The following is a 13,284-nucleotide window of genomic DNA, read 5'->3' as shown; positions in this document are numbered from 1 at the left end:
AGAAAAACTACTTAATTTCCATCAAAGAATTATTTGTATTCATGCAAGTACCTGTGCACTTCTTGATATTACTATTTCTTTTCCCATGTGACCCTAATTTGCATCCAAAATTCTCCTCCCAGAATTCTGCAAACCACACATTTCTTCGGTTATTGGCCAGAGTGCGACTTCGAAAAAACCTATCAAATCCTAAGCAGAAGAAACAGAAATAAACATAAGCTTAAAAATTTAAAATAGTATTTTGTTACATAATAGACTGTGAGCTGTAATGTTTTTTTGCTAATACAACAGTAGCTTGTACAGTAATAATACTAAACTAGTGCATTTACACATGCTACTGATTTTTAAATGAACAGGAATAATTTGTGAACCAGAAATTTATAAGAGGGAATTATTAAAGTATATGATATTATAATAGTGATAATAGCTATGAAAATAATTTAGCAGGTAAACGAAAGCAGGTAATCAAATATCACTCTCTATTAGCATCATTAAATGTGACTATGGGCCAGATATGCTAAGCATTTTTCTCATAGACACACAATGAGAAAAAACATCAGGCCCTATGAAGGATTCTAGGATGTATTTGTGAATTTATTTCTTGTAAACTTGCCATCTATTGAAGCTCTTTTGGGAAGAATAGTGACAGCCCCTTCTGCTATATCTTCCTGTTGATATACAGGTGCAATTTTTGATCCCCAACTGTCTGAGCCAATCCAAAGGAAATGACCAGTTTGATTGTTTTTTCTGGCTGCCTCCAACACCCGCCTGAAAAAGCAACATAAAACAGACAACAAAAAAAAAAAAAAAGAATTATTATTGATTAGAGTCTGAAAGCATTAGGCAAGATGTGATTCTTCTACATACTCAATAGTAAGAACAGAAACAATTAGCCAATCATTCTGACAATCTGGGCCTTGCTTTCAGAAAGACACTTATTCAGGTCTGAGGATGCACTATGTGTTCATTTGCTTCATTCTTATCCTTATCAAGATCATTCTGTCCATCATCTTGATTTGTTTTATCTCTTTCAATCCATGTGTCCTAATCTATTGCATATTCTGCCTTAGGAACAAAATAGCTGTTGTGCTGTCCCTGTTGAGCTGTGGAGTAACATTCTTCATAATTACAATTGAAATTCCCTACATCTCGACTTTCACAAAGACTGATTTTGAATTCTAATGTGAAAGCTAGTAGGAAACAAAGGATTCTCCCATCAGTCTGTCTCACTAATACATTGAATCACATAAGACACACAAAAAAGCAAGCACCTGATGTCATCCTCATTTGCAAACATGATTATGGCACGAGCGGTGGGGGTTTCCAACAAGCGTCTGATAAGTTTGTCAAATTCTCCTGGTTTGGGTTCACGTGGGATTTTTAATGACTGGGCAATGCAGACACCACCTGGAAGCAGAAGTATGGCACATTTAAGTAAAAAATTACATTTAAAAATTGCAACATAAGTGGCAAGACAGTAAATTAGCAGATGAAGGAAGTATACAATATTATGCAGCACCCCTTGTTTTGACTTGTAAATATTCCTTTGTATTTCTAATATTGCAGGATTGAATGACATATATTAATTACAAATTTAGATCCGGACAAAGTTTATATGGGAAAATGGAACATGATGTGCTTTCTAGAACAGCTTTATAGCATTATTAGTTATTTTTATTTAACTAATATACTAAATATTGTCCTATAATGTTGTGGGCCTTGTTGTTTTACACATCAAGTCCTAAAGGCAGACTGTCAAGAAATCTGCCACAAAGAACAAAATCTGCCACAAAGAACAAAATCAGTGCAGAGAAAAAAAAATGACAAATGTCTATAAATGCTCTGCCAGGTTTCCCTTTTTGATGCTTTTCAACATAAGGAATATTGGAAAGAATGATATAAAAGGGATCAGTGTCTATCTATGCATCTTTCTACTGGTCCAGCCATCTGTAAGCAAAACAATTTTTTAGGAAAGGGATGAATATTTACCAAATTTGGCATGCAGAAAGAAAATGTGAATATTTTGCACACGTTCAAAAACTAGAAACACTAGTTCGGTATTTTTGAAAAATCACACTTCTATACGAAATTATTAAACACTTCAGCATATGGACCAGCACGCCATACCATAAGCTCCCTCTCACTCTTGTAGCTCTTTGGCACACAGCAACACAGGGGAGAAATAAAAGAAGCAGCTGGTGAAGAATGGACCAAAAGGTGTTCCAACTCCTCCACATTTTAAAAGGAACACACCCACAGCTCCACCACACATCCTTTCAGAAACTGCATACCACACACATACACACCCACACGCATCCACCCATATCCCTCACACCCACCCCACTTACACACCCTATAATTAAATACACCAACATGCACATCCCTCACAGATCATAAACCCACCCATACACACATGCATCCATGCCTTGCACACACACAAATACACTCATACACAAACACACTCACACATAACCTGTATACCTCACATCTACCCATACAAGCACACACACACACATATACACATCCCAAACATACACATGTACATTCCTGCCACAGAAACAATGGGGTAGATATTCAAAGCTGGCCATGTAAGTAACTTAACCAGTTGAAACTAATCCAGCTAAGTTGTATATTCGGTGGCACAGCAATGCCGCTGAATATACACGTATGTATGCACACTTAGCTGGATAAGTCTAGCTGGCTAACGGGCCGATGCAATACAGTGCACTCAGCCGAGCGCACTGTTTAACCCGCTGTCGAATGTGGATTAAATAGGCGCTAATCCACCCCTTAATGCAATAGGGGATTAGTGCCTATTTAACGCATGTCCGACGCGGAGTGAATAAGTTAGCGCTCATCACATGCAAATGCATGTGAATGAGGCTATTACTCATTTACTCCAAATGCAAAAAAAGAAATGTGCGTCTCAGACACACATTTATCGCTTAGATATTAACGCCTGCCTGGATCAGGCGTTAATAGCTGAGCACACTGAAAAAAGTACAGAAAATCAGAAAAAACTGCTTTTCTGTACTTTTTTAAAGTTGAAAAACAAGAAAAGAAAAAAAACTGCTGGCCGCTTTGAAGACCAACGCCAATATACTCGGCGTAGCTTTTCATAACCAGCTGACTGCAGTTATGAAAACCGACGCCAAGTTTATCGGCATCGGTGTTCATAACCGGCAGACCGCCGGTAACCATGGGGTTGAATTAGCAAGGAGGCGCTAAGGTCGCATTAGCAACCCTAGCACTTCCTTGCTAGCATGACCCCCTAATTTGATTATTGCATGGCGCCCCCCCTTGCGGGTGCCATATGTGCACTAAGAAAGCGGGCACTGAAAAGTCAGCAACTGCTTTCCGCAAAATTTACTGCATCTGCCCCTAAGTTTAGACCTTCTCTATGGGGCGTCTAAAGGTACACGTGTACTTATGTAGCTAATTCCGAATATTGGTAGTTAGTAGTATAAGTTATATGGCTAACACTCTCCACCCATGATCTGCCCAGTACATGCCTTTTTTTTTGTGCACATTAGCTACATAATGGACTTCTACAGCTAAGTGGTGCCCGCTGAATGTAGGTACATATTCAGTGGCTGCTACTTAGTAGGGGTGTGCATTCATTTTCGACGTATTGGCAATCCGCAACGTATATGTCCCTATTCATTGTATTTGTGGGGAAGCGAAATGTATCGCGACTCCCCACGAATATAACATATCATCCGTTCCATACATTTGACATCACGCACTTTTCTTCACCACCATTTGCAATCGTAGAACGCCATTTGGGTGTATCCAGAGCCAAAAACCAGCCCTTTCCTGTGAGTCATCAGTGACCTCACAGCCCTGTCAGCATGGGTCAGATAGGTTGGCACGGACACCAGAATGCAACATATCAGCGATAAGATTTTTTGAAATGCACTGAATGCAGCCAATTGCACTGTCATTCAGTGCTTGGTGATGCTTTTCCTGATGACCCAGTACTATATATACTTAAGCATGTGGCATGCCACGTACTTTCTTTGCAGGGGTGGTGTGGGGAGGTGGTCTCTGCGGAAGGTGGCTGCACTCAGAGCTAGTCTGAGTTCTGAAATCTGTATTGAATTGCTAGCTAGGCTAGTTACTTAAGAGAAAAAGATATTTATTCTTTATTTGGCTGCAGTGCCTGTGCCAGCTAGCCCTGTTTGTTTTTTAAGCAGTTTATTTAGGTGATATGAGATGGTCTCTCTGTGCCAGGGAGAGAAGCTACTAGCAGTGCCATTTTGTTTAATTCACCCTCTGGGCTAGGCTGCAAGCATGCACCATTTGGGTGTTGTGGGTGGGAGAGATATATTCAATTTTTAGTTAGTTTGCTAGAACTTCCATTGGAAAATATATTTCATCGATTTTCCTGCTGTGCCAACAATTCCAGCTTTTTTAAACTGAATTTGTTTAATTGACCTCACTCAGTCTTCTCTGTGCACTGGGCTGGCAGTTTAGCAGAATCAAGTTTATTATTGGGACAGTCTGTGCAGTGAAATCCCCTTGTCTGCCTCTTTTGTAGTTACAAGCAAGCTCTGTGTATGCACACCACACATATTACATTAGTGCATATCAAGGCACCGTGCCAGTGGGCAGCCAGTAGGCACTAGGCAGTGACATTAAATCCATAATGTCAGGGAAAGCTAGATGTGGTCGAGTGATTGGGACTGGCAGAGGAAGCATTTCAAAAGGCACTAGTGCCAGTCCCCCATTAAAGTTAAAAAGAGACCTGTTGCAATCTAAAACTCTTTGGAGGGGCAGGCCGTTCCATCCTAAAAAAAATGAAAACTAAACATGATGCATCACCACCAAATGTTTCTGACCCTGTAGTTTTGGAGGTGAAGGAAGGGGAGGCTGAGTCATGCCAGACAAAATGTCGACACCCAAAAGCAGCAGTGGGACAGAAGTCTCGATTAAGACTTAGCGCTGATAATGTAGCACAATCACTGTTTGCTTCTGATTCAGATGAACAATCATCTTGTGTGGGATTCTCATCAGAAACGGAAGAAGTAATAGCTGAGCCTGACGAAGTTTTAGGAGGATCAGTTAGTCCTGTCTTAGCCTCCACTTCAGTGCAGCAGGGGAGAGATGAAACTAATGATGAGGAAGAAGAACAGTCAGCACAGGCACAGAGGGTGACTGAGGACCCTGGCATTGCTTCTCAGGGTGCAACCACTACTTCAGCTCCAGTCCTAGCATCCACCCCCAAGGCTATAGTGAAGGGAGGATCACGAAAGACATCTGCGATCTGGAGCCACTTTAAAGTGACAGATGACCCACGTTTTGCTTGGTGTAATTACTGTGGCAAGGCTATTAGCAGAGGCAAGCAAATGGGACATCTATCTAATTTTGGCATGACGCATCATATGAAGAGGCAACACCCAACAACAGTACTGCCATCTGGGGATGGTGGCAGTACCAGTTAGGGGACCCCCTTCCAAGCAGTGTAAAGTGGTTCAAAAGCAGCAGCGTCAGTCCACGCCCTCATCACCTTCTAGCAGTCAGGTGGCAGGCCATCAACCCCCTGACATGTGGCAGAAGCGACAACCCACCATGGAGGAAATGGGGTAGAGTGCAGTAATGCTATCCCGGGGTAGGAGGCAGGCAGCCTCAAAAGTTGTAATCAGGAACATTGGGGAAATGATTGCCCTTGATGACCAGCCCTTGCAGTTAGTGGAGAATGTGGGTTTCAAGAGTTTTCTGAAGATCATAGTTCCAAATTACAAAGTCCCCTCCAGAACCACATTTAGCAGAAATGTCCTCCCCAGCCTGTACAAGCAGTGTCACCGAGGCATCCAAGCATTGCTAGCTAAGGCAGAGGGGAGCATGCATTTCACCTGCGATATCTGGACCGCCATCAATGCTCCACACTCTTACCTCTCCCTGACAGCACACTGGTGGAACCTGGCTGAGGCAGGGGCAGGCAGCAGCTCTATTACTGAACAAGTATCAGGGTGGAGGTGGGCTTTACTGCACACCCACCTGACGGACCAGGCCCATACCGCTGCCAATATTCTAGCATGCATCAGACAGATGCTGGAGGGCTGGCAACTACACCAGCGAGACAGGAATCCTCATGCAAGGTTCTTTGTCACAGACAATGGTACAAACATGGTTAAGGCAATAAACAACGGGCACGTTAAGAACATCCGATGTTTTGCACACACTCTGCACCTGGTAGTGAAGTCAGCTCTGGGGCTGGATTCCAATGACCAAGAGAATGAATACCTGCATAGGTTAATATAGAAGTGCAGGAACATAGCAGCGCACTTCCACAGAAGTGTGAAGGCGGGGCAGATTCTCAGACAAAAGCAGACTGATTTGGAGATGCCTCACAAGCGTCTCATTCAAGACATTGCCACCCAGTGGAATTCCATCTTTATGATGCTCGAGAGGTTAGTGGAGCTGTAGATACCCCTTCATGAACTTTCTGGTACAATGGACATAGGTGTGCAGAATCCCCAAAGGCATCACGATTGGTTAGTCATGAGTCAGCTGGTAAAAATCCTGCAGCCCTTCAAGGATGTCATGGAGGAGCTGAGTTCCAGAAGTGCCACCTTGGCTGACATCATCCCTATAGTTAATTTCCTGGATGAAAATTTGGAGGCCTTTAAACAGGAAGAGGGAATGACAGTTGAGGTGCTGCATTGTCTGGACATTTTGTAGCAGCAGGTGGAAGAGAGATTAAGGCCTTTAACAGAACAGAACACATACATGCTCGCCACAGTCTGTGATCCCCGTGTGAAAGGGAAACTTGCCCTCAGTACAATTGTCTCTTATTGGTGAAGGACCTGCTGTTATCAAAAGTCCGTGAACAGGAGCGCCATAGGCAGAGACAGATTAGGCGTGAAGCAGAGGTGGAAACAGCGGGCACTTAAGAGAGTTTGGGTAGCCCAAGCAGGAGCAGCACTCTGTCAGTGGCAGCTAGTCCCTTCTCCTCCACTTCAGAATGCCAAAGGTATGTTGCCCATAAAGATTCATCTGTTGTGTGACGGGCTAGAGAGAAAGCAGCTGGCATGAGTGACTCTCAGCCCACCCAAGCAAAGGAGACACCAGCACAGCTGTCAGTGACAAGGTATCTCTCAGAGCCGACAGAGAACATGCAGACAGAACCGCTGGCATTTTGGGCACACAGTCCACTGTCTGGCCACACCTAGCCAAAGTGGCTCAGCAATATCTGTCATGACCACCAACCAGTGTGCCCAGTGAATGTGTCTTTTCAATGACAGGGGATATCATGAGCCCTCACCACTCAAGGCTGGCACCAGAATTGATGGAAATGCTAGTGTTTTTGAATGTAAACCTGCCTTTGCCTGGGTTTCCAAATTTTCCCTGTGAATGGCAAGATGAATAAAAGCAACTGAAAGCCTTGCAGCAGCTCCAACTGCCTCCTATCCTCCAGATAATGTAAGCACTGCAGCATATGTACCTGACCTGAAACGCTGTGCCTATCCATCCACTGTCCAGGCTGTAAGTCCCTACAAGGACCTGACCTCAAATGCTGTGCCTGTCCGTCCACTGTCCAGGTCGTACATCCCTACAAGGGCCTGACCTCCAATGCTGTGCCTGTCCATCCAGGCCTTATGTCCCTACATGGGCTTGACCTCTGTCCTCAATTGCTGTGCCTGTTCGTACAGGCCTTGTGTCCCTATGTGTGCTTGACCTCTGTCCTCAAATGCTCTGCCTGTTCATCCAAGCCCTATGTCCCTAGGTGGGATGGATTTGTCCTCGATTGCTCTGCCTGTTCGTCCGGGCCTTATGTCCCTACATGGGCTTGACCTCTGTCCTCGATTGCTGTGCTTGTTCGTTCAGGTCTTATGTCCCTAGATGGGATTGACCTCTGTCCTCGACTTCTGTGCCTGTTCGTCCAGGCCTTATGTCCCTATGTGGGCTTGACCTCTGTCCTCGAATGCTGTGCCTGTCCGTCCAGGCCTTATGTCCCTACAAGGGTCTGACCTCGATTGCTTTGCCTGTTCATCCAGGCCTTATGGTTCTACATGGGCTTGAACTCTGTCCTGGATTGCTGTGCCTGGACTGCTGTGCCTGTTCATCCAGGCCTTATGTCCCTATGTGGGCTTGACCTCTGTCCTTGATTTCTGTGCCTGTCCATTTAGGCCTTGTGTCCCTACGTGGGCTTGACCTCTGTCCTCGATTGCTGTGCTTGTTCGTCCATGCCTTATGTCCCTACAAGGATTTGACCTCGATTGCTTTGCCTGTTCATCCAGGCCTTATGTCCCTACGTGGACTTTATCTCTGTCCTTCGATTGCTGTGCCTGTTCGTCCACGCTTTATGTCCCTACAAGGATTTGACCTCGATTGCTGTGGCTATCCGTCCAGGCCTTATGTGCCTCCATGGATTTGACCTCTGTCCTCAATAGCTGTGCCTGTCCATCCAGGCCTTATGTCCCTACAAGGGTTTGACCTCGATTGTTCTGCCTGTATGTCCAGGCCTTATGTCCCTAGGTGGGATTGACCTCTGTCCTCAACTGCTGTGCCTGTTCATCCAAGCCTTATGTCCCTACATGGGCTTGACCTCTGTCCTCGAATGCTGTGCCTGTCTGTCCAGGCCTGACAGAGAGAGGAATATCGAGTAAGAAAAGGGAAGTGATTATTCCCTTGTACAGGTCCTTGGTGAGGCCTCACCTGGAGTACTGTGTTCAGTTCTGGAGACCGTATCTACAAAAAGACAAAGACAAGATGGAAGCGGTACAGAGAAGGGCGACCAGGAAGGTGGATGATCTTCATCGGATGACATACGAGGAGAGATTGAAGAATCTAAATATGTACACCCTGGAGGAAAGGAGGAGCAGAGGTGATATGATACAGACTTTCAGATACTTGAAAGGTTTTAATGATCCAAAAACAACGACAAACCTCTTCCGTAGGAAAATAATCAGCAGAACCAGGGGTCACGATTTGAGGCTCCAGGGAGGAAAATTCAGAACCAATGTCAGGAAGTATTTCTTCACGGAGAGGGTGGTGGATGCCTAGAATGCCCTTCCGGAGGAAGTGGTGAAGACCAGAACTGTGAAAGACTTCAAAGGGGCGTGGGATAAACACTGCGGATCCATAAAGTCAAGAGGCCGCCAATGAAGAGTGGGTGACTCGCCAGAATGATGGCTATTGACACAATACCCTTATTAAATAAACATACACATGCTTACTGTGACTCCTACATCGCTCAAAGCTTCAACAGCAAGAGGTAATGGAAAAAAGGATTTGCACTCACAAAGAGGGGAGTAGCTGGCTTGTTACGGCGGTTACTACCCCAAACCAAATATGCCTGATACTTCACTTTCAATGCATATACAGCATAGCTCTCTGCTTCAATGACAGGGAAGAAGAATAACTGATACTTCACACATCCAGCAGAGCTCTCTGCTACAACGGCAAGGGAGAAGAAAAAGGGTTCGCACTCAAAAAGCGGGGAGTAGCTGGCTTGTTACGGCGGTTACTACCCCAAACCAAATGTGCCTGATACTTCACTTTCCATGCATATCCAGCATGGTTCTCTGCTTCATCGGCAGGGGAGAAGAAAAAAAAAAACAAAAAACTGATGCTTCACGCATATCCTGCATAGCTTCAACGACAGGGGTGAAGAAAAAAAGGATTTGCAATCACAAAGCGAGGAGTAGCTGGCTTGTTACGGCGGTTACTACCCCAAACCAAATGTGCCTGATACTTCACTTTCAATGCATATCCAGTATGGCTCTCTGCTTCAACGGCAGGGGAGAAGAAAAAAAAACCAACAAGGGCTGTACAACATAGTCTAGGTAAAACAAATAAGCATGGGTGTAGCTTGCTTATCGCGGCAGTTACTGCCCCTACTACCCCTAACTAATCAAGCTAGATATTTCACTTGGATGCAGCTCCATCCCTGCTCTCTACATTAATGGTGGGGGTGGAAGGGGAATAGAACAAGGAGCTAAGAGAAACAGATAAGAATGAGAGAAAAAATGTGTGAGGCTTGCTGGGCAGACTGGATGGGCCATTCGGTCTTCTTCTGCCGTCATTTCTATGTTTCTATGTTTCTATGTCCCTACAAGGGTTTGACCTTGATTGCTTTGCCTGTTCATCCAGGCCTTATGTCCCTACAAGGGTTTGACCTCGATTGCTGTGCCTCTCCAGCCAGGCCTTATGTCCAGTCCTAACGGCTGAACCTTTGTTGCAAAGGGAAACCTCAGTCTCTGGCAATTCAGACTAGTAATCCTTCACAGCACGGATCTTTAAATAAAACAAACAGTTTTCTTTAGTTTCAGGGCAGAAAAGAGAACCTCCTCCATCTTGCTTATGAAGTCATGATCTGTTTGCAAATGCTTAAATCCTAACAATTTGTACCATTATACACTGTAGGGGACAACCCATTCCATGGAGCCCTTTCCCCGGTATAGCAGCCATTCTCTTAACAGCTGTTGACCCATCTTCAGAACGATTAAAGAGCTCCAAGGTACTTAGACTGTGGCAAACACAGTGAGACCATGCTTACAGTGAGACCCTGCTCCAGGTCACCACGCTTTAAAGGCTCGTGCTCCACTCTAGGGGCCAACCCATTCCAAGGAATCCCTTTCCTGCACAAAGAAAGGGAACTCTCCCTAGTGTTGCAGCCTATCTCTTAGAACCGGTTGACCCATACTGAACCGCTGTTCAAATGGCACAATGTTCCACATCACCACGCTTTGAAGGCTCGTGCTCCACTCTAGGGGCCAACCCATTCTGGGGAGCCCTTCCCGGCTCAAAGGAAAGGGAACCCTCCCCGGGTGTAGCCAGCCTGTATCTACCCTCTGACCCATGTTGAACCGCTGTTCACATGCACCCTCCTCCGTCTTGGCCTTGAAAACTCTCTTTTGTATATCTGCTAACTCCACCAGATTTTAAAAGACCAGCGAGAGCTCACTAGACGCCAATGGAAACACCCCACTCTAGGGGTGAACCCATTCTAGGGAGCAGTTTCCTGCGCAAAGGAAAGGGAACTTTCCCCAGGTGTAATGAGCCTGTATCTACCCTCTGACCCTTGTTGAACCGCTGTTTACATGGAAACCTCCTCCGCCGCGGCCTTTAAAATTCTCGTTTGTATATCTGCTAACTCCACCAGATTTTAAAAGACCAGCAAGAGCTCACTAGATACCAATAGAAACACCCCACTCTAGGGGCGAATCCATTCTAGGGAGCCCTTTCCTGCACAAAGGAAAAGGAACTCTCCCCGGGTGTAGCCAGCCTGTATCTACCCTCTGCCTCTGTGCCTTGCTGCTATACACCAGATGACTCACTCAACTCCTTGTGGTGTTTTTGCCACTATCATGGTTGCTCAGTGTGTTGTGCTAGTCTTTCTGCTTGCTATGTTCCCCCTTCATTGTGCTGTAGGATGTTGCTGCCACTTGTCTTTCCGCTTTGCCTGTCGTGCTGCCTTCGAGGTTTCATGCATCTCTTATTGGTGCTCTCTTTTGAAGCTGTGGTGTGTTTTTGACACTATCACTGCTGCTTTGCACCTTTATTAAAACACTCTTCTTGCCACTCCTGGTACCCCTTTGCCCCTTTAAAGTACCTTAGGCTATTCATGCTACTTTACCACAGTCTAAGTACCTTGGGGCTCTTTTCTTGTTCTGATGATTGCTCCCCAGAGGTTTCATCAAAATTGATAATAAAACCCCAATTCTGCAGCCAAAAATAGGCTGCAAATACTTCCCCCATTGACTTTAATGGGAACCGGAAAACGAATGCACGTATCAATATATTGGGGTCGCCATTGAACAAATGCAACGTATTTGCCCACCGATGAATATGAATACCGAATCGGACAAATCTGTACCCTCTGCACATCCCTACTACTTAGCCACAAAAGTCCTGCTTATCTGGCTAAATAATGCTGAATGTGCTTTGAATATTGGACCCAAGGGAAACTACTGGGACCACATTACCCCTGGCTGTCCACTGGTTCTCAATTCCTTACAGGGCCTAATTCAAAGCTCTATGCATAGCCTTCAAATTGCAAAAAGGATTAGGCCCTACCTATCTGAAAGACTGCAGGTATCCCTACAAACCCACCCACAGGCTGAGATTCAAAACAAGAGCTCTTCTATAATTCCCTGCTCCTAAAGACTATAGGCTCATTTGTACCCACAAGCACAGTTTCTCCCTGTTCCTCCTCAGGCTCTGAAATTCTCACCATATACAGAGGCCAGATGTACCACAGAAACTGCATACAGAGAAGCCTGGATTTTATCTAAGCCTATTCTCCCAGCCCCTACTGTCAACAGCACTGACCCTAATACACTCTTTATCTACCTGCACGCTGCATGACTGTCAACCTGTTTCATAAAATCTGTACTACACTGTACCATATATTGTATTCTATGCGTGTGTAATGGTCTTGTATTACATGTAATTTATTTTATATGTATATAAATGACCCAGTTACCCTGTACCTCATTTTGAGTACTACAGTAAGAGGATGAGTAATTAAATCCTTGTAATTAATAAATAAATAAATAAATGTTATCATTAGTATTAAATTAGAGATTAGCTAAATTGAAGCACAAGAAGATAAAATGACCTGCCTTAGGTATTGCTCCAGAACTCCTCCTGACTTACAGTGCAGTGCTCAAGTTATAAGACCACATTTCCTTTGTGCTGAACTATGAGTGATGTTATAAACATACAGCAAGTGAAAAAGGATGTCAGAATTTAATATTTTCATAAATATGATCACTGCAGATTCATGTTATATTTTGTACCATTATGTGCCTCTTAATTTGAACTGTACTTAAAGTCCTGTTTGTTTCCCATATATTCAAAGAAGAAATATGTTTAACACAGTGCATGAAACGAGTTATAGTGAAAAACAGCTGGGAACCATTGGTTATATGTTTGAAAATATAAGTCCCCAAGCAATTAAAAATAACTATGAATAGGCTTAAACATGGGGAAGGTAATACTGGGTAACAAAGCAGTTAACTAGGTAAATAACTGCAGGTGAAAACTGCTCGCTCTGTTAATACTACAATTTTTCATTTCTAAAGTACTAATAGACATACTCAGCACTGTAAATATATATATTAGAGACAGTCCCAGCTCCATGGCACTTACAATCTAATCTAGACAAACATACATGATAAACAAGAATATATGGAATTGTATTTATTCTAGAGAAGTGCTTAGGATTTAAAAGTGGCTTCAAAAAGGATCTGAATACAGTGGGAGAGGGAACATGATGCATTGATTCAGGAAATCTATTCTAGGCATGGGAAGGGAGAATAATTTTGTTTCTTT

At 44.2% G+C, this 13,284-nt stretch overlaps 1 protein-coding gene across 4 annotated transcripts in view; it reads right to left on the bottom strand.

The window, feature by feature from the left end:
- The window catches only part of GRM8 (glutamate metabotropic receptor 8), a 1,288,815-nt gene that overhangs the window by 710,967 nt on the left and 564,564 nt on the right, over nt 1-13,284 (bottom strand). For all 4 annotated transcript variants that reach the window (XM_029616204.1, XM_029616205.1, XM_029616207.1 and 1 more), the window contains exons 3-5: nt 1,272-1,407; nt 614-768; nt 52-189 (exon numbers count right to left, since the gene is read on the bottom strand). In XM_029616204.1, the coding sequence (XP_029472064.1) occupies nt 52-189; nt 614-768; nt 1,272-1,407 (429 nt within the window). The remainder of the gene's footprint in view (nt 1-51; nt 190-613; nt 769-1,271; nt 1,408-13,284) is intronic.

Source organism: Rhinatrema bivittatum, chromosome 9 (assembly GCF_901001135.1).
Source record: "Rhinatrema bivittatum chromosome 9, aRhiBiv1.1, whole genome shotgun sequence".
NCBI classification, from domain to species: domain Eukaryota; kingdom Metazoa; phylum Chordata; class Amphibia; order Gymnophiona; family Rhinatrematidae; genus Rhinatrema; species Rhinatrema bivittatum.
This window is presented reverse-complemented; position numbering and strand designations above follow the sequence as displayed.